General features: G+C 38.7%; 1 protein-coding gene across 1 annotated transcript in view; it reads right to left on the reverse strand.

The window, feature by feature from the left end:
* Positions 1-366: 366 nt before the first annotated feature.
* dst (dystonin) overlaps positions 367-20,854 on the reverse strand; it is a 194,082-nt gene continuing 173,594 nt past the window's right edge. The window contains exons 89-105 of the mRNA XM_073872803.1: positions 20,648-20,842; positions 19,279-19,407; positions 16,811-16,954; positions 14,528-14,716; positions 14,303-14,432; positions 13,106-13,269; positions 12,848-13,010; positions 12,420-12,574; positions 10,031-10,105; positions 9,617-9,634; positions 8,227-8,343; positions 6,939-7,056; positions 5,155-5,262; positions 3,858-4,048; positions 3,162-3,272; positions 1,442-1,565; positions 367-1,311 (exon numbers count right to left, since the gene is read on the reverse strand). Of these exons, the coding sequence (XP_073728904.1) occupies positions 1,055-1,311; positions 1,442-1,565; positions 3,162-3,272; positions 3,858-4,048; positions 5,155-5,262; positions 6,939-7,056; positions 8,227-8,343; positions 9,617-9,634; positions 10,031-10,105; positions 12,420-12,574; positions 12,848-13,010; positions 13,106-13,269; positions 14,303-14,432; positions 14,528-14,716; positions 16,811-16,954; positions 19,279-19,407; positions 20,648-20,842 (2,388 nt within the window). The 3' untranslated portion in view covers positions 367-1,054. The remainder of the gene's footprint in view (positions 1,312-1,441; positions 1,566-3,161; positions 3,273-3,857; positions 4,049-5,154; positions 5,263-6,938; positions 7,057-8,226; positions 8,344-9,616; positions 9,635-10,030; positions 10,106-12,419; positions 12,575-12,847; positions 13,011-13,105; positions 13,270-14,302; positions 14,433-14,527; positions 14,717-16,810; positions 16,955-19,278; positions 19,408-20,647; positions 20,843-20,854) is intronic.

Below are 20,854 nucleotides of genomic sequence, written 5' to 3' on the forward strand. Positions count from 1 at the left end.
TTTATGTACAGTAGCGGATGAAAACAGGAGGTAAACCGGAAATTGATATCCCGACTTTTGGCGGCAGCGGAAGTACGTAATGAGGCTACATGCAAGTTTAATGTTGTTATGGGAGTGATGCAATTCTATCAATTGCACTGAGACATTTCAAACCATACCAAACATGACTATTTAGATTCTTTGTGCGTGTTGAATGTGGTATCTCATGTACACAGTTTATGGGTGAGCTTTAAGGTTGCTCTGAGCTGAAAGGATGAGGAGAGGGAAAGAAGGCAACAGATGTGGAGGTGCATCAGTCAAAATGCGTCCTAATTTGCCTGTTGTACACACATTATAAAAACAGAAAGAGGTGAGACTGCATCAATGTTTATGTTGTTAAGCTTTGTGCAAGCAGATTTATTACAAAAAGTTGTGTGAGGAATTGGCATCAGTCAGGCAAAGAAAGAAGTACACAGGCATGATTGCACTTCTGAATGTCTTTATGACCTTACTGTAACAACAGTTTCCTGACTTACAGTACACCATCTGTGATTTGATCAGAAGTTTATGGATTTAAAGGCTATGATCAGGGTTAACTGCATTGTAGCTGTGGTTACGGTGTAAGTCTTATATTGTCCTTTAAATGCATAACAGCAGTTTGGCATTGCACTTTAAATTGATGAATAAATAACTGTGATGCAGAATACAGAGGCATATTATTACTGACAAGCTTGACGAATTCATGTACATTCAGCTCATCTCTTAAAGCAAACGTGGAGAACTGTTAGTTGAACTAACATATTTTCTTGTTTTCAATGTTGCAAACCTTTCTCAGCAATAAAAAATCATGATGCTGCAACATTATTCACATAAAGTACAGGACAACTACACAAAGCCATTGCACTCTGCACACACACACACACACAGACACACTTCACGTGATATTTTTTATCACATTCACAACAGAATAATTTACATCTTGCTACACTTTAAAATAACGCATCAAAGTCTTTAGTGTCAATCTACATCTGTCCGGTCTCGCTAGTCCAGTACTTCTGTTAACTTGGACTGTTGACTATCTTTTAGATGTCTTGGCTAGTTTGCTAGTAGGCGTGCTCCTCCTTTTGGGCGTAGGGATTTTGGAGGGCTTTCCCCCGTGCTGACGTGAGGCTGACCGGGGCGTCGGCCGTCCTGAGTCAGTCACTGTCTCCGATGCGTCTGAACAAACCGACTGGATGTCGGAAATATCAAAGTCTGAGGCATCACTGCCGCGACGGCTGCTTCCTCGACTTCCTGCTTTGCTGCCGGGTCTGCTTGGAATCTTACTCGATCCTTAAGGAAGAAGATTAAATACAGTCACTGGAGGTCACTGACATTCCAGTAATAACTACCTGTTTTTTTTTTTTTTAAAGAGTACTGCCTAGCCTGAGAAACCGTAAGATGACGGGGTCATGTGACTCACCGGTGGCCTGACCTCTTGCCTTCATCACCGCAGCATTGATCAAAGCTCCATCTTCTCCAGACTGGAAGCCTTTTCCTGATAAATATCCTGGAAGACGAAGTTTACTGCCCTGAATGGGGGTGCTCTGTAAGACGAAAGAGAACATGTTTTTATCGGTGCTCAAGTACTGCATTCGCATTCAGTTTTTTAGAGTTTCAGATATTATTTTGTGATTCAGGTATGGCTTAGAAGTTTCTACTTAAACATTTCAATGAAGCTGCACTGAAACAGAAATGAAGCTGCACTGAAACATGTATGTTTGTGAAATATGGGTAACACTTTACAATACATTAGTAGGTGGACAATAAACTGACATCAACAAACAATTGCATTCGTAATAACTAAGTAGTTTCACGAAAATTTTAATATTATATTATAGAATATTCTACTGGTTTGTTTTACACAGGTATGTACAGTATGTGTATATATAATTCAATTGAATTAACCTAATTAACAAAATAAAAGTCCACTACAGCTGTCACTCATCTTCTCTATTAACTATATGAGCTTTATGATCACATAAGCAAAGTTTCGAGCAGCAAGAATGCGTACATCTGCTCAGACCCTGATGTGACGCTAAGCACAAAAGGTTTTTGTGAATGTTGCCATGGATTTTTGGGTAAGCAAACGCTACGATCAAATGTGTGCGTACGCATGCTTTATAAATGAGGCCTAAGATGTCTGATTTGAGCCAATCATACAGATCTGATGTACTGTCTTCTTATATTTGCTGAATTGTTTTCTACCAAAAAGGCTCTGATGTGTTGTAAATGTAATTACAAATTACATGTTTTCAAACTATAAGCCCTTGGTAAAAGACATCACAGAGGATTAACAGCATCTGCGGCTAAAGGTCTGATATAATACGTTATGGGAAAGGGGAGTCTGGGAATTTTAAAGTAATTTAACAGACTATATGTGAACAGAGATCATGTTTTAAGTTTGAACCTGAGATTTTAAGGTAATTCTTTACAATAAGGTTGTATTTGTTAACATTAGTAAGCTAACATGAACTTACAATGAGCAATATTTATTGTAGTAATCCTAGTTATGTTAGTTAATGCCAAAACAATTGTTCATGTTAGTTCATTGCGCATACACTTATGGTCACCCTATATTAGTAAAGCTGAAATTATCATGAACTAATAGATGAATAAATGCTGTAGAAGTTGCTGTTTTTAGTTGAAGCAGTTAACAAATACAACCTTATTGTAAAGACTCTGTGAACACATCTTCATACCAACATTTAAATGCAGCTGTCACTTCCAACCATATGCAGTGTATGTAGAAGAAAAATGTGAAAAGATCTCACAATGCCTAAAGCAGACAGATTTAGTGGCAGGATCAGGCAACTTAAGAGAATGATAAAGAAAGAAACCCCAAACACTTTATTTAGCAGTTAGTGTTTAAAGAATTAAGTAGAGATGGAGAGGCTTCAGAAACCCCCAGATTCCCTTTAAAGCAGAGAAATTCCCACGTCAACCAAACAGCGAACACGTCCGTCATCTTCTTAATAGAATAACAGTGCATTCTTGTCACTTTCATGCATCAGTGCAAAGCCTTAAAGACCTTGAGTCTTAATCCCAAATCCACACAGGAAGTGATTAGATCAGTCACATAGCAAAAACAGAGAGGCGGAGATTAGATCGGGATTTGCCACTCGTTTCCGAAGCACCATTACCTCACTGGATGACTCTTGACTGTCAAAGGATTCGGATGATTTAAGAGGAGTGGCTGACTTGCTGTTTGTCAGCCAGGGTTTATCATAATTGCGAGTTAAATGTTGGGGAGTCTGTGAGAAACAGTTGTGGATAAACCACGCAGCAATTGAAAATTATTATTATATCGAAAACAATTATATATCAACAAATAATGATGAGATAAGAAATGAATACAGTATGTTCCAAAACTTAGTTGAGCTGTCTACATAGAGAATAATCTAAGGTGTCAAAGTCATTGTCCAAAGACTGTTCAGTATGGTCGGCATCTTAAGATACCTCTGTTTTTAACAATGGAGTCTACCACAGGGGTGCCCAAACTTGGTATTGGAGGGCCGGTGCATCAGCACACCTGTCTGGAAGTTTCTAGAATGCTTGGGAAGACCCTAATTAGCTAAACACTGCAGGACACCGGCCCTTCAGAGACCCCTGGTCTACCATATTGTGGACAATTCAAAACTTCTATTACATTGCAGCATAACACATCAGTACTACTAATCCAGCTAAGATGCTGTATATGTAGGCATTTAATAGCAAGGCAGTTGTGCCACTATGTTTTGGAACAGAACTAATGATTTGTGACAGACAACAACAACCAAAATAAATAAACAAATAAAAAGAATAGAACACACTAGTACAGAATAGTGGGTAAGAAATACCTTGGGCGTGCTTGCTCCAGGTGGGTTAGGTTGTACGGCACAGCAGTGGCTGGAGTTGGATCTGTTAGGAGAAGCACCTCTTGAGGAAGGCCGCGACCTTCGACCTCTGTACCGAAAGCTGGCCATCACCTGAGTGGTGCCTTCCGGAAGAATAAACTTTTCTCGAAGCTCCACATTGGTTCTGCCTTTAGCTATAGGAGGCACAACCAAGATGACGTGGGTTGGTATGGGTTTTAGATAATACATCTCTAAAACTTAACTTAAAGGAATATTCTAGGTTAAGCTCTGGTGAATTACCAAACAAGATTATTTAGTTGAGTTTGTAAAAACAGTAAATAAACACAGTAATACACTTACAATGAAAGTCTATAAAGCTAAGATTTAAACATAAGCTTCACGTTTCGAGCTTGCATTTAAACTCACATACTTATATTAACCAGCATCTAAGCCTATAATATTCCTTCAAACAGATTTCTATTGCACTTTCGCATATTTGCATTGGTGCAATGCAGCTTTGCTGAAATGTGCAAACAGGGGTGCTGAATTGTGATTCGATGTATGGGAGTGCACGTGCATTTCACACCACAGAGCCAAATAAAACATTTAAAGAAATAATAATGAAGAAATTCCTGTGATCTATAATGAAACAACTGTGCACAGCTGTGAACTGTTGGATACACTGGCTGTTTCTCAATAGGCGTTCTTCGGTGATCTTGTGTTCTCACTCTACGCCATCATTACCCGTCGAAGTTCAATTAAAATTCTCAAGAACGCTAGTACAGAGGACGCATGAAAATACCCGGATGTGTTCTTGATATCGAGGATGCATCGAGTGCAGACTTGCGCCCTAAACTTGCTGTACGCCCCAGATGTCATTGCGACAAAATGATGGCGGAGGTCAGGTGACCAACAGGAAGATTGCACACTACTCAATTCTCACAAGTGTTCTTGCAACCTTCTGAGTTCGTTCTTCCAAGGTCACCTGGCAAGACAAGTCTTCACGAGAACGCAAGTCCATTCTTTGAGTTCTTGGAATTGAGAAACAGCCACTGACTCTAAAACATGACTTTATATTACTTACAGTGAACTTGTGTAATATGGATAATGATTGTTGCAATAGCTGCAGAAGTAAGATTGTCGAGCAAATCTCACAGCAACACAACTATAGGAAGCACATGCAGAAAGTGGACACAAAACAAAAACGCATGCAGACAACATGAGATTAATGTTAATGAGAATACCATTCAAGGATCACTCCGTCACACGCGCACACACACACACAGGGATGCACACATACCACTGGGATGGAGCAAGGAGAGAAAGTGTGAGAGTTGCCAACCTATAGGAGACTGAGTAATTGACGAATTTGATTCCGAGCGCAACATTTTACTCCCGTGGTGGTGAACTAGAAGAAACGATAATTGGGTTCACAAACAGAAAAACAGGAAAAGGGACGTTCTGAAAGAAAAGCTTTAGTGGGAAAAGATCAGGAAGCTTTAAAAATATTATAAACAGCCAGAGCGCAGGAAGAAAAAGATTCAGCCAGAACTAATTAATACAGCCTACATACAGTACAGTAAGAGAGGTGTCTTAAGAGTTCATTGTTTTTGTTTTCTGTTGATCTTGCACAGCTTTGGAAAGCCCAAACAGAAAGTCTAATAACGCATAGGAAACTAAACTCACATTGAACAAAATAGACCGGGGTTAGGCAACGTCAGTCCTGGAGTGACGACGGCCTGCAGATTTTAGTTCCAACCCTGATTAAACCTCGTCTACCTGTAGTTTTCAGGTGACACTTTAGATCTTATTTAGTTGTTCAAGTGTACTTGATTAGAGCTGGAGCTAAACTCTGCAGGACATTGGCACTCTAGGACCGACGTTGCCCACCCCTGCAACAAACTTACAGAATAGATGTGTTATAGGCATTTCACATGGTACGCTTTTCTCGTGTAGTGGAAGGGTTTTGTGCACCATTTAGTGCCAATACGTTTATTATCAATGGCGCCTGCCGTGAAGACCCGTGTCCGCAGAGGGGGCAGGATTTTGGCAACATGATCTCACAAAGTTCCGTGGGATAGTCACGGAATTTTGTGCTAATTTTTCCGTGGCATTCTCACGGATCTCCGCATATTTCCGTGGCCCTGCCACGGACTTTCTTTTCCGTGCCATTCTCACGGATTGGTTACTTAACTGCTTTTTCCTATTTTCAAACCATTTTCGCTTCGGTTTATTGTTAAATTTGGTGTTTGCGTTAGTATGTCACTTTAACTATTGGTTTATACTATTTTTTCTGATTTATTCGTTTATATTTTCTAAACTTTAAACAATTGTCGCCTGGCATTGGGGTTAGAGTTGGGTTTGGGTAGGGATGTCATTTCATGTAAATCTAACCCTAAACCGAAGCGAAAATGGTAAGAAAATAGGACAAAACAGTGAGTAACCAATCCGTGAGAATGCCACGGAAAAAGACAGTCCGTAGCAGGGCCACGGAAAAATGCGGAGATCCGTGAGAATGCCACGAAAAATAAGCACAAAAGTCCGTGACTATGCCTCGGAAATTTGTGAGATCAGGTCGGATTTTGGGTACACGAGCAAGGCGTGTGGACAGACTATGCTCCACCTCTGTAACTCCCCATGTTTTGCCGAATTCTGCACGTCTCCAACTGAAAATGAACTAGACACTCGCGACTGCCGCATACCGTGTAAAATGCCCACTACTGTATGCTACACAATAAATTCTCTCACTTTGTCATCTGTTTTAAAGAGCTGATTGTAATACATTATGGCATTGTTTTCTATCTGAGGCACATAATTGTACATGAGATATTGCAAAAGGTATAATAAACATGGCCTGTTTTCTATATTTGTCATCATTTCTGCTTATTTTAATATGCATCTTCTTACACTTTTACAGTTTGTTCTGCAATACAATTTTATAAAGCTCTGTGCAACAAAACTGATGTCAGGGGTGGACCTATAAATGCTACCTATGTAGGCAACATGCTAGGGTAAGGAATAGCTGAACATATTTATATGAATGCAATTACAGTTGCTTTAAACAGTGCGTGAAGTAGACGTTAGCTCTGCACGGGTCATTCTTCACCAGAAACTCATCTAGGGCCATCCAGCCTCCCCCAACCCGCACCATCACCGTACTGCGCAGGATCCGCACCAGCCTGAGCTGCTGGGAATCTCCAAACTGAACATGAACAGATAACAGGGTTATTTCATCATGACACAAGGTTTCAGTCATATGCATCGCTGACAGGCAACTGCAGGGCAACAGCAGAAACCACAAGACTGTAACAAAGCAGCAGTGTTATTACTTGATGCTACTTCTGTTTAGTTTATCGTATTGACTATTCATTTTGTTTACGCTTTGATATTCAACTGGTTTCCTCTTGTTGCCCTGCCAAGCCATTGATCTGAACCAAACCCGTTTTGATTCAGACACAACACAGATTTCATTCCAGAAAACACACAATGAATGGTCAATCCAACTGGTTGCATTTGTGGCTTTGTGACAATTTGCATGTTGTTCACTGCTATTTATTAAAGGTGCACTAAGTAATGTTTTTGTTTTGCTGGTGGATATGACTGTGTTTTGTTATACTGACCAATATCAGTGTGGACGCAAAGTCTCCAATGTAGAACTGCTCTATTCAATAAGCAAAATTGATTTTCTTTCTTCTGACCTGAAACTTGGTCGTGTGATCCAGTGGTTCATGACGATCTCATACGAGATGTGCATAAAGATGACTTACGTGCACCTTTAAGTAAAAGTGGACAATCTTTTGATCAATGCATACTCTAGCTAAGCCACAGAACTGCTTTTATACAAACATGGTGACTGACTGCGTCCCTACATGCCAAAGATAGGAAACTAAATAAAACAGCAGGCCATATCACTTGGATCCTAAGGATTTTTGCCCAGTTGGATTTGGCCAAGGCATGCCACTTTCACAGCACAAAAAATATGGCCCCATGCTTTCCGTTTCAAACCAAAAGAAAAACAAAGCGTATGAAAAGTCTTTCCACAAACCAAAAATACATACAGAACTTGGGCTGTCTAGAACTACAAACTACCATTCTCATTGTGAGGATGCGTTTGTTGACACTGATGCAGAACCAACGCTAGACTCCAACAACACACAAGAGGACCATCATGAAATCTCAGAGACTTAACATGAGCAAAACACTGATGAGAATCTCTCCCGGCCTAGAAGCCCTTTTATCTTTAGGTGACACCCAGAATGAATCAATACCACTGGTGAATTTGGTGATTGGGGGTAGGAGAAGATGAATTTTGAAGCATGATCAATAGAAATAGTAAAGAAAGTCACAACAAACGGCTTTGAGAATCATTTACCAGGATACAGCTTTCCGAAACAGCAACGTGTAGATGGGGGTTTAGATTTTGATTGTCCCTGTTTGTTATAGTCTCGTCGGCGATTAAGGGATCATGTAAGCAGTGAACTAGACCAAACTGTCAAAAGAACGATTTCAGTTGATGCAGAAGAGCATGTGATAAAACCTTTTGAATACAAAGACAAACAAACAAGTCCTCCCCGAAGATAAAGCCCTTCACCAGCTATCACCAAACTTCTAAAATATGACCCTGAGAAAGCATGTAGCTCATGATCTTATGCCATTTATGAAGGGAAAATCATGCATCCCTGAGTTCAAGGTCTAAATCTGAGGCGATGGCTTGCTTGGGCATCAGCCACAAAACATGGGAGCAAAAGCAAAGCGAAAGCTGTCCGTCGTGTGAAGCAAATCTAAAATAAGTCTGAGGAAAATCAGGGAGGTAGCAGAAAGCAAGCACACGCTGTGTTACATTGCAAATAATACAAATATGAGCAGAACGCAGCCCTGCGGGAGAAGAGCGCTTGAACTCAAAAGCAGATATATGTCTGTTCACTAAAGTCCTTTTGAGTGCTCGGTGCTGGTAAAACACTCACATATTAAAGTCAACATTCAGAATGTCTTTTAGTTTTGTAATCCGACATATGTTGACTTATTTCATTTCTACTTACCTAACACAGACTTAATATATTTATAAATCCAGAATATATTTACTATGGGCAATATTTCACAATAACATTAAGGATATTTTTTTCACTAGACACAATATTTGGTGTAGATTTATATTAAGGAGTAGACATTTAAAGGGATAGTTCACCCAAAAATGAATCCTTATGTTGCATCCTGTATGAATTTATTTTTAAAAATGATGGTAAGCACGAAGCTGTAACCATTGACTTTCTACATTAACCATAGTAGGAAAAACACATATGATGGATTTCAATGGGTACCATCAACTGTGTGCTTACCATCATTTATCAAAATATCTTCTTCATCACTTATCACAATACTTCAATACTATTCGTTTTCCTACTATGAAAGTCAATGGTAACAATCAGCTCTGTGCTTACCATCATTTATCAAAATATCTTCTTTTGTGTTCATCAGAAAAAAGAAATTCATACAGGCCTAGAACAACATGAGAAAATGATGACAGAATTTTCATTTTTTGGTCAACTATCCCTTTTTTTATTTACCTATACTTGATTCTTTCCAACACTACATCAATAATTAACAGGCAAGAGTAACTAAATACTAGTTTAAATAAGATTATCCGCTTCTGAGTTTATGACTAACAGAAATATTAAGGATTTAAAGCACACTGACAGAAAATCTGAAAAAAAAAAACAGGGGCAGCACAAGCAAAACTTTTTAACTCATGTATGCATGTGTACCTGGTTTCCAAGGTAGAACTGATGTGGAGAGGAAGAGTAAAAAGAAAAAAAAACACAGTAAATGTCAGTTTAATCTCTCTGACTCTCTGAAAATACAAAACACACTAATCTCACTACATAAAATAAAACTTTATGTGCATAATGCCAGAGTTTCCAGCCATATATATATATGCTTAGTTTATTTATAAGGTGTGTTAGACAGGAGATAAAACTGAGAACTCATGAGAGGCTCCTCTAGTCTCATATTGAGAGCGAAACATTAAATGGCATGTAAAAATGTAGGAGGTTTGTCTAAAGACACAGTTTAACAGAAGAACACTGCCAGTTTTCCACACTTCATCTTCTCACAAACTTTTCTTGCTTCAAGTTCTTTAAATACAAACTCCTAAATGCATCACATTTGCAGAGACATACCCGATATTTGTTGGCGCCAATTTGCTCTACTTGGAAGCGTTTGGGACACTTGCACTTTGCAACTTGGCGGGTCACCTAAAAAAACATAAGAAAAAAACAGTTAAGACATCAAACTAGGGGTGCACCGAAATTTCGGTCCTCGAAAATTTCGGCCGAAAATGGCATTATCGGTTTCGGGCCGAAACAAAAAATCCAGCCGAAAATGTCAACCTAAAATGAATGTCAACCGCGCCCCTCGCATCTGTGCGCTACCGCTTGGGTTTCACTCACAGTGATCAGTCGTCACACACCCCTCCCCTTTGTGCTCAAGCAGGTTTCACTCACGGTCGAGCTGTTTGCATGCGTCTGCAAAGATTAAGCATGTCTTGTAGGGGTGGAACAATACATGTATTCGTTTCGAACCGAATCGGTACGGGGGTCACGGTTCGGTGCATGAATTTAAACGGAGAATACACGGTATGAAAATAAAAAAAACTTGCGTGCAAAATAATTAATGTAATGCGGAACTACTGTTAGATCCGCGGGTTCTTTATGGACAGCTAATCTGTTGCCCCGCTTTAGCTCTGAAGCTCTGATTGGCGCCGATGCAGCTGAGCTCCGCCTATGGATGCGCTCTATCAGAGACCGTGTACATTCTGGCACTCTGCAGTTTTTTGTCAGGTTCACGGTCCAGTGAGTGAAATAGCAGTGACAGCGAGTATGGCAAATGGTGGTGAGGATCCGCCGGCCCCTTTAAGATCGCAAGTTTGGCAAAACTTCAGTTTTCCAGTCAGTTACAATAGTACAGGCGAGAGAGTGGTGGAAAAGACGAGGTCTGTGCGTCGGCGTTGTTCAGCAGTTGTTATGTATGTTAGTTGAAATACATCTAATCAGGGCTCTCAAGTCTCACGCATTCACCTTGACAAACACGCATTTCAGTCAGTTCAAATGCCACACATTGTATTTCTCACGCTGAGAAGTAGGAGATAAATTGTCCTAAATTGCATACGCAGGGCAGTTCTGTCGAGTTCAGCTGCTTTCAGTTTTTTAAGCGTGCTCAACTTTACGCAGCGCCATCAGCGTCAGAGTACCGCGAGAAATCTTGCGGAGGAGGCTGATTTCAAATCGCTCTCGCGTTACTCTGACGTCATCCACTTGTCGTTTCTTGCAGCGCCTCGTGAAGTCGTACACACCTATTAATTCATCCTACAAGTCTATTTTTTGTTCTTTAGTACATTAATATGAAATAAGGCCAAAAATGTATTTAGGTAACACTTGTAATACATTTGAACCCATATTTGTATGAAAGATGAGTACAAGATTACCTAAAGTGGTATATATTTTTGAAATACGAGATAGTATGTTAAATGCATTTCAGTTCATATTCATGACATCTCAAAATAACACTGATAAGGACACCTATGTTTTTAAGATTAGCTTAAAAAAAATGCCTTCTTCATTTTTGTTTTGCTTTTTTCCTCCATTGTACCGAAAGTGAATCGAACCGTGAAGCCTGAACCGAGGTACGAACCGAACCGGGACTTGTGTGTACCGTTCCACCCCTAATGTCTTGATGTGTAAACTTTAGAGAGAGTCGCGCTTATGTGTCTCCTACTGTAATCCAACATACATTTGGCGAAATAAAGCAATGAAACACAACGTAACGTTTTTATGTGGAGCGACTGTTGCGCTGTTTGGATTCACCCTCAGTCTCTGTGTGTGTGCGCGTTTAAGTGCCCTCAATAGTGCACATACGAGAGAGACGCGTTTAAAAGAAAACAAGCAAACATAAAATCTCTCTGTTATTGACAGGGCACATATAAACAAAATGATCTCCACAGTATTCTTTTTCTAATAAAAAGATTTATGTCTTAAGTGTATGTATAGATTACAGTCAGATTAACCTACTTAAGTCTGTGTCATTAATGTTGATCAAACAACCCATGACAAAGAGACAAATAGCTTTAAATAATAATATATTTAATTTTTTGTGTTATGATTCATTTAATTTGATTTCTGTAACTAATGCTAACTTCAGACCTTATTAATGTACAACTTTGTTCTTTGTTATAAATGTTAGCAAGTTCTTTATTGTTTATTAGATTTTTCCTACCCGCTTTTTGCTGATCCGAAAAATAATTTGATCTGTGGCTCATAAACTGTAATGTGATCCGAACTGTGTTTTTTGATCCATCACACACCCCTAGGAAAGTTAGTACACAGTGATAGCCATAAATGCAATTGTACTAATGATTGGCATAATAATTTCTTTCAGTGTTTCGGTTTCGGTTTTTCGGCCTTGGTTTCCTTTTTTCGGTTTTCGGTTTCGGCCAAGAATTTTCATTTCGTTGCATCCCTACATCAAACCATAGATATGCAGAGCACCTGAAGAGAAATGAGTCAAGCTTACCTCATCTTCAATTTTGTCAGCATCAGTTAATGGTTTGTACGCATCTTTGTTAGGATGCAGGGCGGCCACAAACTCATAATAGTCGATGTATCCATCACCATCCCGATCAAAAATGTCTGCCACAGCGCTCATCTCCAGACGACTTGTAGGGAATTCTGCAGGACCAGAAAAGAGTTCATTCTTCTGCTGTATTTAAAATAAACTTGCTAAACGTGATTTGCTTATTGCTAGCAGGTGCTTTTAGGGACATTCTCATATTATAGATCATTTGATTGGACAAACTCAATCATTTCTAGAATAGATTGTTTGTTAAATGTGTGCATAATATGCTAAATGTTCATTTTAGGCTACTGAATCATGTTCGTGGCTTAAAACATTGAACAAGGTCTTTCCCATCACAGAAGTTTCTTTGATAAAGTTTTTCTTACTCGAGGATAGGATGCCATCAATGAACTCCTGCCTTGTGACTTTGCCATCCTGGTCTTTATCAATGCGTCGGAAGAAATCCATAACGCGCGACTTCTTGTGGTTCATCCAGCGCATGTAGCGTTTCCTCCATACGTCAAAGTCAAAGTTTGCAAACTCCTTCAGCTGAAAGCAGATAAATTTAGTGTGTTTAGGGCATGTTTTTGACATGATTATTGTGTCAACACTGATCTGAAGTCAGGTGGGCATGAATGACAAACCTCCTCCAGTCTGTCCAGAGCGTCGTTGAGTTTCCTCCGCCTGTCCAGAGCCAGCAGCCACACCTGCTGCCACTTACTAACCAGCAGGTTCACTCTGGGATTCTTGGTCTCGATTTGTGCCTGAGATGCTGTGGTGTACATGGATTGTGTAGGAGATCTCTTTCCTGATGACAAATGTAATCAATCCTACTTAAACCACTGACCTTAACATTAGTGCACTTAAAGGCGGAGTCCACGATGTTTGAAAAACGCTTTGGAAAAGGAGACGGGCCGACTACCAAAACACACTTATAGCCAATCAAATCAAATCAAATGCCGGGTTGCGTATGTGTGGGGCGGGTCTATCAACAGAAGGTCCAGATTCTATTGGGGTAGGGGCGTGTTTGTTTAGGTGATTTCAAATATCAACATTGGCTTTCAAACATCATGGACTCCGCCTTTAACTATACTACTTAATTTAAAGCAATGGGTTTTATTCTGAATTACAAATCAGTGCATAAACCTAAAACATTAATGAGATGTGAATTGCATGGCATATGGAAGGTAATCTGTGCCGTTGGATTTTGAATTCAAATTCTCAGCACTGAATTTTTTTACATCTAATTTTTAACACTGAATTTTATTTTGCATCTAAATCAGACTTTGAATTTTAAAAGCCATCGAATTTCTAGCACATTTTTTTCAATGTTTTCAGTGTAAAAAAAAATCAATGTCTAAAAAAATTCAGTGTAAAAAAATTCAATGTCTCAAAAAATTCAGTGCAAAATAATTCAACGTCTCAAAAAATTCAGTGTAAAAATACTCAGTGTCTGAATTTTTTGAGACATTGAATTTTTTTACACTGAATTTTTTTAGACATTGATTTTTTTTAAACATTGAAAAAAATGTCATAGGCAAAAAAGCAGTGCTAAAAAAAGAGAAGGATCCGCACACAAAAAAAGCACCCTTTCACATATTTTATTGGAGTGACGTTTCGGGTCTCTACAACCCTTCCTCAGACTCAGTGCTAGAAATTCGATGGCTTTTAAAATTCAAAGTCTGATTTAGATGCAAAATAAAATTCAGTGTTAAAAATTCGATGTAAAAAAATTCAGTGCTGAGACTTAGAATTCAAAATCCAACGGCACAGATTTCCTTCCATAATGGCAGGATTTTCATTCCTGACTGTGAAAGACGAGATCGGATTCTGGTACTCACTGGCAGATCGTCCTTTCTCCAGAACAGGGATTTGAGACTGAACTGGAGGATCTGCTGTAGTTTTCCTCTTATGGGTTTTGGTGATTTTGTCCACATCTGGTTGTTTTCTAGTCATTTCTTCCATGAAAGCCTGGTAAACGACAAGAACACAGACAGTTTGTCCATACAGCGCATACTACATGGAATGAAGTTTTAGCGAGCTCTTTATATAGGACCTGATGGTACCTGATGTTCAGCGATGAGGCTTTTGACCTCATCTATCTCCTGAGGCAGAGGTTCTTTGTCTTTCTCACCGAGCGTGGTTTCAGACCATTGAAGCCACTTCAGCAGGTTCTCCAGCAGATCCCGAGTGGCCAGCAGTTCATCCAGAGCACTGGAGAGCCTCTGCTGGTGCTGACGTGCCCAGGCTGTTACCTGACATCCACAAACAAATCACTGACGCCATTAGTCCACAGAGTGATTATTTTGTTAGTGATTATTTGATTGACTGGCTTAATGAAACGTGTAATATATATATACACACACACACACACAGCACTGTGCAAAAGTCTTAGGCCACCATGCCATCTTTAGATTAGTTGTTTTTGCAATGGTATAGTGATCATATATAATTATGTATCAGTCTCTCTATTAGGATACAACCAAAAACTATTTTTATGTAGTATAGTACACTATACACTATAGAAGTATAAGCTGAAGTGTCAAGAATTAAAGTGGCTATGGCATGAAAATCTGACTTTTTCCATGTTTAAGTGTAGTGCTGCCTCGCGATTAGTCGCGACTAATCGTTTGCAGAATAAAAGTTTTTGTTTACATAATAAATGTGTGTGTACTGTGTATAATAATTATGTTTATATAAATACACACACATAAATGTATAATTTTAAGAACAAAATAGATTATATTATATAGATTATATATAAATATTAACATGTATATACACATGCAAATGTTTCTTAATTATATACATGCATGTGTGTATGTGTATTTATACATAATTATTATACACAATACACCCACATATATTATGTAAACAAAAACTTGCGACTAATCATGAGGCAGCACTATTTAAGTGCTATGATTGGGTCCCCAGTGCTTCTATCAACCTAGAAAATGTGAAGAAGATCAACCCATTACCTTAGTTTTGGTAAACCATTCTCTACAAGCACATGAAAAAATAGGTCGTTGAAATTTGGCTCTCCTTATGATGTCCTAAGGAGCTCTTATTATAATAATACCACCCCTTAATCTGCACTATCCAACCACAGCACTGCCATTTAGTGCAGAGAAAAGCACAATTGAGTTTTAATTGCAACAAACCACCACATTGTGATCAGTGTTTGCATTTCATCAGCTCATTTGCATTTTAAAGGACACACCCAAAACAGCAAATTTTTGCACACATCTACAAAGTGTCAATTTTAACATGCTATAATAAATTATTTATATGGTGTTTTGAGCTAAAACTTCACATTTGTGCTCTGGGGACACCAAAGATTTATTTGACATCTTAAAAAAGTCTTGTGTCATGGCCCCTTTAAGGGTAAACTCCTCTTATACTTGAGCAATAACACTGGCAGGCAACTGCAGGATCCCTTAAACCTAAATGAAATTAAATCCTGATTTCTAATTTAAACCGAATGACTTCAGTCTCCTCAAAAAAGCTCAAGATGTGTTTAGTGCTAAGAGAGGTCACAATAAATACTGACTGATGCCTGAAGAAGACATTTAGTAAATTGTATCTACAATTGTTATATATAGAGGATTTCATCGGTCACACATGCACTGTTGTGGTTATGCACCTGAACAGAAGTGAACTTCTGGTTTGTATTTATTTATCGGTCTGGCTAGTGACTAAACTTATTTCTGAAACAAATACCTTGTCGAAAATAACATGTATTGGTTTGCTAAAGATGGGGGGAGACGATGAGCATGGATCATAACTGTGTGGAGAGGTTTGGCAGCCAGGCAATAAATAATTCATGGATCTGTAGCTAACATTGTATACATTAACTTTACACAGTAACGTTAGCTCGGTGAAATAGCTGATATGCATTAGATATGATATATGAACAAAGGTAATTTACTTGTCACCCCCCAAAAAAAAATTATAAAATAAATTACGGTAAAAGGACACTGTTGTTATTGATTCTATGCAAAAGGAGCTGCGTTTAGTACACAAAAGCTGTTTGTTTATGTTGTTGCTGCTAAAACCATCTATAGACAATTCTGTACATTTCCTGTTTTGCATGTATGCCTGCAGCACTCAGTTGTATCAAAAATGAGTCACAGTGCATGAAAAGATAAACATATCATCAGTATGTGTGTTTCTGAACCCATGACCTGCTAACTCAACGCTCTACCACCAACTGAGCTACAGGACTATGTTATAAACCTAAATGACACGGTCAGTCAATAATGAGTTGACTTTAAACTTGTTTCTTCAATATGATGGGCTTCTAATATAAGATTAGATGTTTAATGGAAAGCTGTTGGAGATGGACAAACCTCCTCAAAGCGTGCTTTAATGATGGTGTTCCAGTGTTTGATGGTGGTAATAGAGTCTGGGTGGCAGATGGACAGGATGGCTTCTCCCATGCTTGTGGCTTTATTCAGTGCCAGCCTCTTCTCCTCCAGCTTCTTCATAAATTCCTGCAAACATTAAAGCTCCTTCCATTAGTAAGTGTGAACGGTGACACAATGCAATAAAACTACATCACTATATTTATACTTCAATATGAATTGATGAGTAATAGGGGTGTGACGAGATCTCGTGCGAATATGTATCGCGAGATTAAGTGTGTCTCGCGAGATTTCTTGTGTAGGTGAAATTCTGGCCTTTTCTCAAATAAAAGACTGCATCCTTGGTGGTCGCATTTTTAAACTGCATTTACTTCATAAAGACTGTCTTATTAGAGACTACTAACAATTATAAAGTTTACTAATAATTTAGTTAATCGCAAATTGTTGTAATATGCTCACGACTTGCAAATGTAATGCTCAGTTAATGATCTGAAATAAACTTTAATGACGTATGCAGCCTGCATATGCGACCTCCGGAGGATGCAGCTTTCTGGTTGACCCTTTTAGGGGCCAGTTACACCAAAAGCGTTTATGGCAGTTGCAGGCGCCTATTTAAATGATATTCTATGGGCATGGAGCGTTTGCTCGCTGTTTAAGCGCGCTGAGCGCCTTGCGGTTTTTGCCGGCGGCCGCAGCACACGCTTTTGATGGAACGCTGAGAGCGGAGAAGCGCCCGACGTCATTCGCGTCTTTCCATTGTCCACTCGAATGAGGGGAGATGCGGGCCTTACGTTGTGGTGAGGGAAGTTTACAGTTGCTTTGAAGAACCGGACTCCACTCGCTCACTCTCTCCTGCGTGTTTGTGCACCTCAAGCGTCATCTTTTTAAAGTTTCTGCTAATATGACAGTTAACAGCAAAAGAGCGCACGCTTCAATATTTGATTGACAAGACAGCTGACTAGGTGGTTGCCTAGCAATATTAAAAGCCGCGTCGACTCGCACTGCTCTTTTTTAAAAAAAGGCAGTGCGTCGCGCCTTGCGTTTCCAAGCGTTTAAAGCGTGGTTGATGTAATTCGCCTCTTACAGTGCATGCATTATATTCTATCTTTTACTGCATTTGCTTTTTTTGTTTGGGTTTCCAATAATGTTCGTTTGGGAGCTCGTATGAAGTCTGAGACGTGTTGTGTTTGTCTGTTAATCAGTGTCAGATGTGAAGTCTCAGCAGATTAAACCATCACAGAGTTTACATGATTTAATGTCTGCATGTTCATATCTATTGTAAAGAAATGGACGTATATTAAATATTCAAATGGATTCAAACATTGTTTGGCTAAAAATAAGCGTTTCTCTCCGTCTAAAGTGAAAGTGAAGATAGCGTCCGTGAGACGAGTCAATTATCTCCCCCTGCAGGCCTTTGTTATAATATATACATAATGCTTTTTATTTATAGGACACAAATGTAATGTGTTTGTTAATGTAATGTTGTTTAATGTAACTTGGTTTTAATACTTTATTTGAACCAATTATTATTGCATCTTCGTTATTATGTAATTTTAAAGCATACTGCTCACTTGGGTCTATTTTTATTACCCAAAAATAACAAATTACTTCATTATTAGTTAGTAAAATAATTGTTAGGGCCAGTCCTTAATTAGTTAAAACATCTAAAAATAACATGATTTCAGTTTCTTATTCATTTATTTTATCATCGAGGGTTTCTTAAAAAGTGTAAAAATATCGTCTCGTCTCGTTCTCGTGAACCCAATCTCGTGTCTCGTCTCGTGGATTAAGTGTCTCGTCACACCCCTAATGAGTAACATTCAAAGCTGCTGTACAATAAAAACACATTAGTACAAAGAGTAGAAACGCTGAAAAACAGTACGGAAATAAGCAATCATAGAAAACTACTAGACGATATGAAATACTGTATATAAAATAAGCTTATTTTTCATAAGGTGTCTGCTAGCAATGCTAACTGTGAAAATGTGAGTTGTAGGATAATAATCTGAGCATTACAATCAAAGCACAGTGATAAAATATGCACATGACTAGTAACTAGTCCTGAGACATGAGTGAACCAATAAGATGCATTGATTTGAAGCATAGCACGTTACTTTAAAAAACCTAAGACTGTCTTAGGAGAAGAACTCACTTTCAGAGTGTTTTTTCCTGCTGATGAATAATAAAACATTGAAGTCCAATTGAATATAAAAGGCTGGCATTTTAAAAATTGTTAAACTGCAGCATGTGAACTAGAATAAACAACGTTATTGTCTGTTGGTGTGGTGGATACTACTATAGTTATAATTATGTTTATAGTTCTTATTCTCTCTTTGACCGGGTCTTTAAACGGATAATGTTGCTGCTCATTGTTAATAAATATTAATATAGTATTATTGATGGCAGGTTTGTACGTGGTTAACATTACACCATTTATCCAGTATTGAACTTGCCTTGTGCTGTTCGATGAGAGCGCAGAGGGCTTCTTCATCATCAGGCAGGGTGCCGTGGAAACGAAGACTCTGTTCAGCCTCCGCGAGCCACTCGAGTAAAATATGAACAGTGGAGTGAAACTCCTCAGCCTGAGAAACAACACACAAATGCGTTAGACAAAACAACCATTCCTACTCTAAAGGCATTATCATTTATTTTAAACACAGTACAACACACCATACACAAAGACCACGTTAAGGATAACGGTGACAGTGAAAATATCCAGGAGAGACTGTGACAAAAATAGTGTGTGTGATAATAAATGTTTAAACTCACATTGTGATTTGTTTGAAATACATATTTTATATAGATGTTATTGTAGGCAAGTGACGTGTTGATTTGAGAGGCTAATTGATCAAACATGTCGTCAACTTGCTGTTGGCCACTAACCGTTTGGTTATCACATCAAAAATTTTAATTTGTCTAACAAAAAATGCTCTAAAATTACCTAAAACCTTATTTTGCCATTTAAAACAAAGCTTTAAGAGTAGTACGGCTGTGTAAGTTATATGACTGTGTAAGAGTTATATGTTGATTTCTGCAGATTTCTTTTGCAAAATAAGCCAAGTGGAATTTTGCTGAATGCTTTTAAATGTTTTAGAAGGTCTGAGAGAATGGGAGCAGTGAATATTACAAAACCAATTTTATTATTTTATAAATGTATTATATATATTTATTTAAGGTTTACTCTGAATTAACTTGAACCAACATAAACCAATAGATACTGTGCTAGAGTTAGATTTACAACACAAAGTAAATTATCTTTATTTTGTAAATGGATTTGAAATGATCAAATGCTGACTGTCGCGTCACATAGCCAACACATTCTTAACTTCTACACGGAAAGTTTTATTTCAGGTTTTACATATCAAATATTAAATAGTTGACAAGCACTAATAACTGCGGTCACAGATTCGCAATGGGAAGGATTAAAAAGCCGACTCTGGTCAGACTCGGGCTGAGAATTTTGATAAGCTGTCGAGAAAGGGCCAGGTTTTGGCCTAAGCATCTCGGGCCAGGGCCTAGATTTCAGGCCTGTGCAGGGCTCTATTCAAAATATCTTCTATTGTGTTCATCAGAACCAAGAAATGTATGAAGAAATTTATGAAGGTTTGTACCAATATGAAGGTGAGTAAATGTTGACAGAATTTTATTTTTTGGGTGAACTTTCCCAAGTTCCCAAGCTCTGCAAGTTCTTTTGTAGGATCCAAATTTGACCAATAATCAGTTCGGTTTAAGACTCTGTAACAGTTTGAGCAGCACAGAAGGCGAAAATATAGACTTGAGACAGTTAGGGGGATAGGATATATAAGCTCTTGTTTATCTCACCTGACACAGTGCTTGTTCCAGCCGAGTCTGTTTGGACACTGACAGACTACACACCGTCTCCCAACGAGTGCTCAACTCCTGCATTTGAACTTTGACCCATGATGAGTCATCATGACTGCTCTCCATCAGCTCACGTGCCGAGCGTTTCAAAGCCTGCACGCTGCCTGTCCTCTTTCCCAGCTCTTTTTGGAAAACCTGCAGTAGACG

The sequence above is a fragment of the Misgurnus anguillicaudatus genome, chromosome 11, assembly GCF_027580225.2.
Source record: "Misgurnus anguillicaudatus chromosome 11, ASM2758022v2, whole genome shotgun sequence".
In the NCBI taxonomy this organism is placed as follows: Eukaryota; Metazoa; Chordata; class Actinopteri; order Cypriniformes; family Cobitidae; genus Misgurnus; species Misgurnus anguillicaudatus.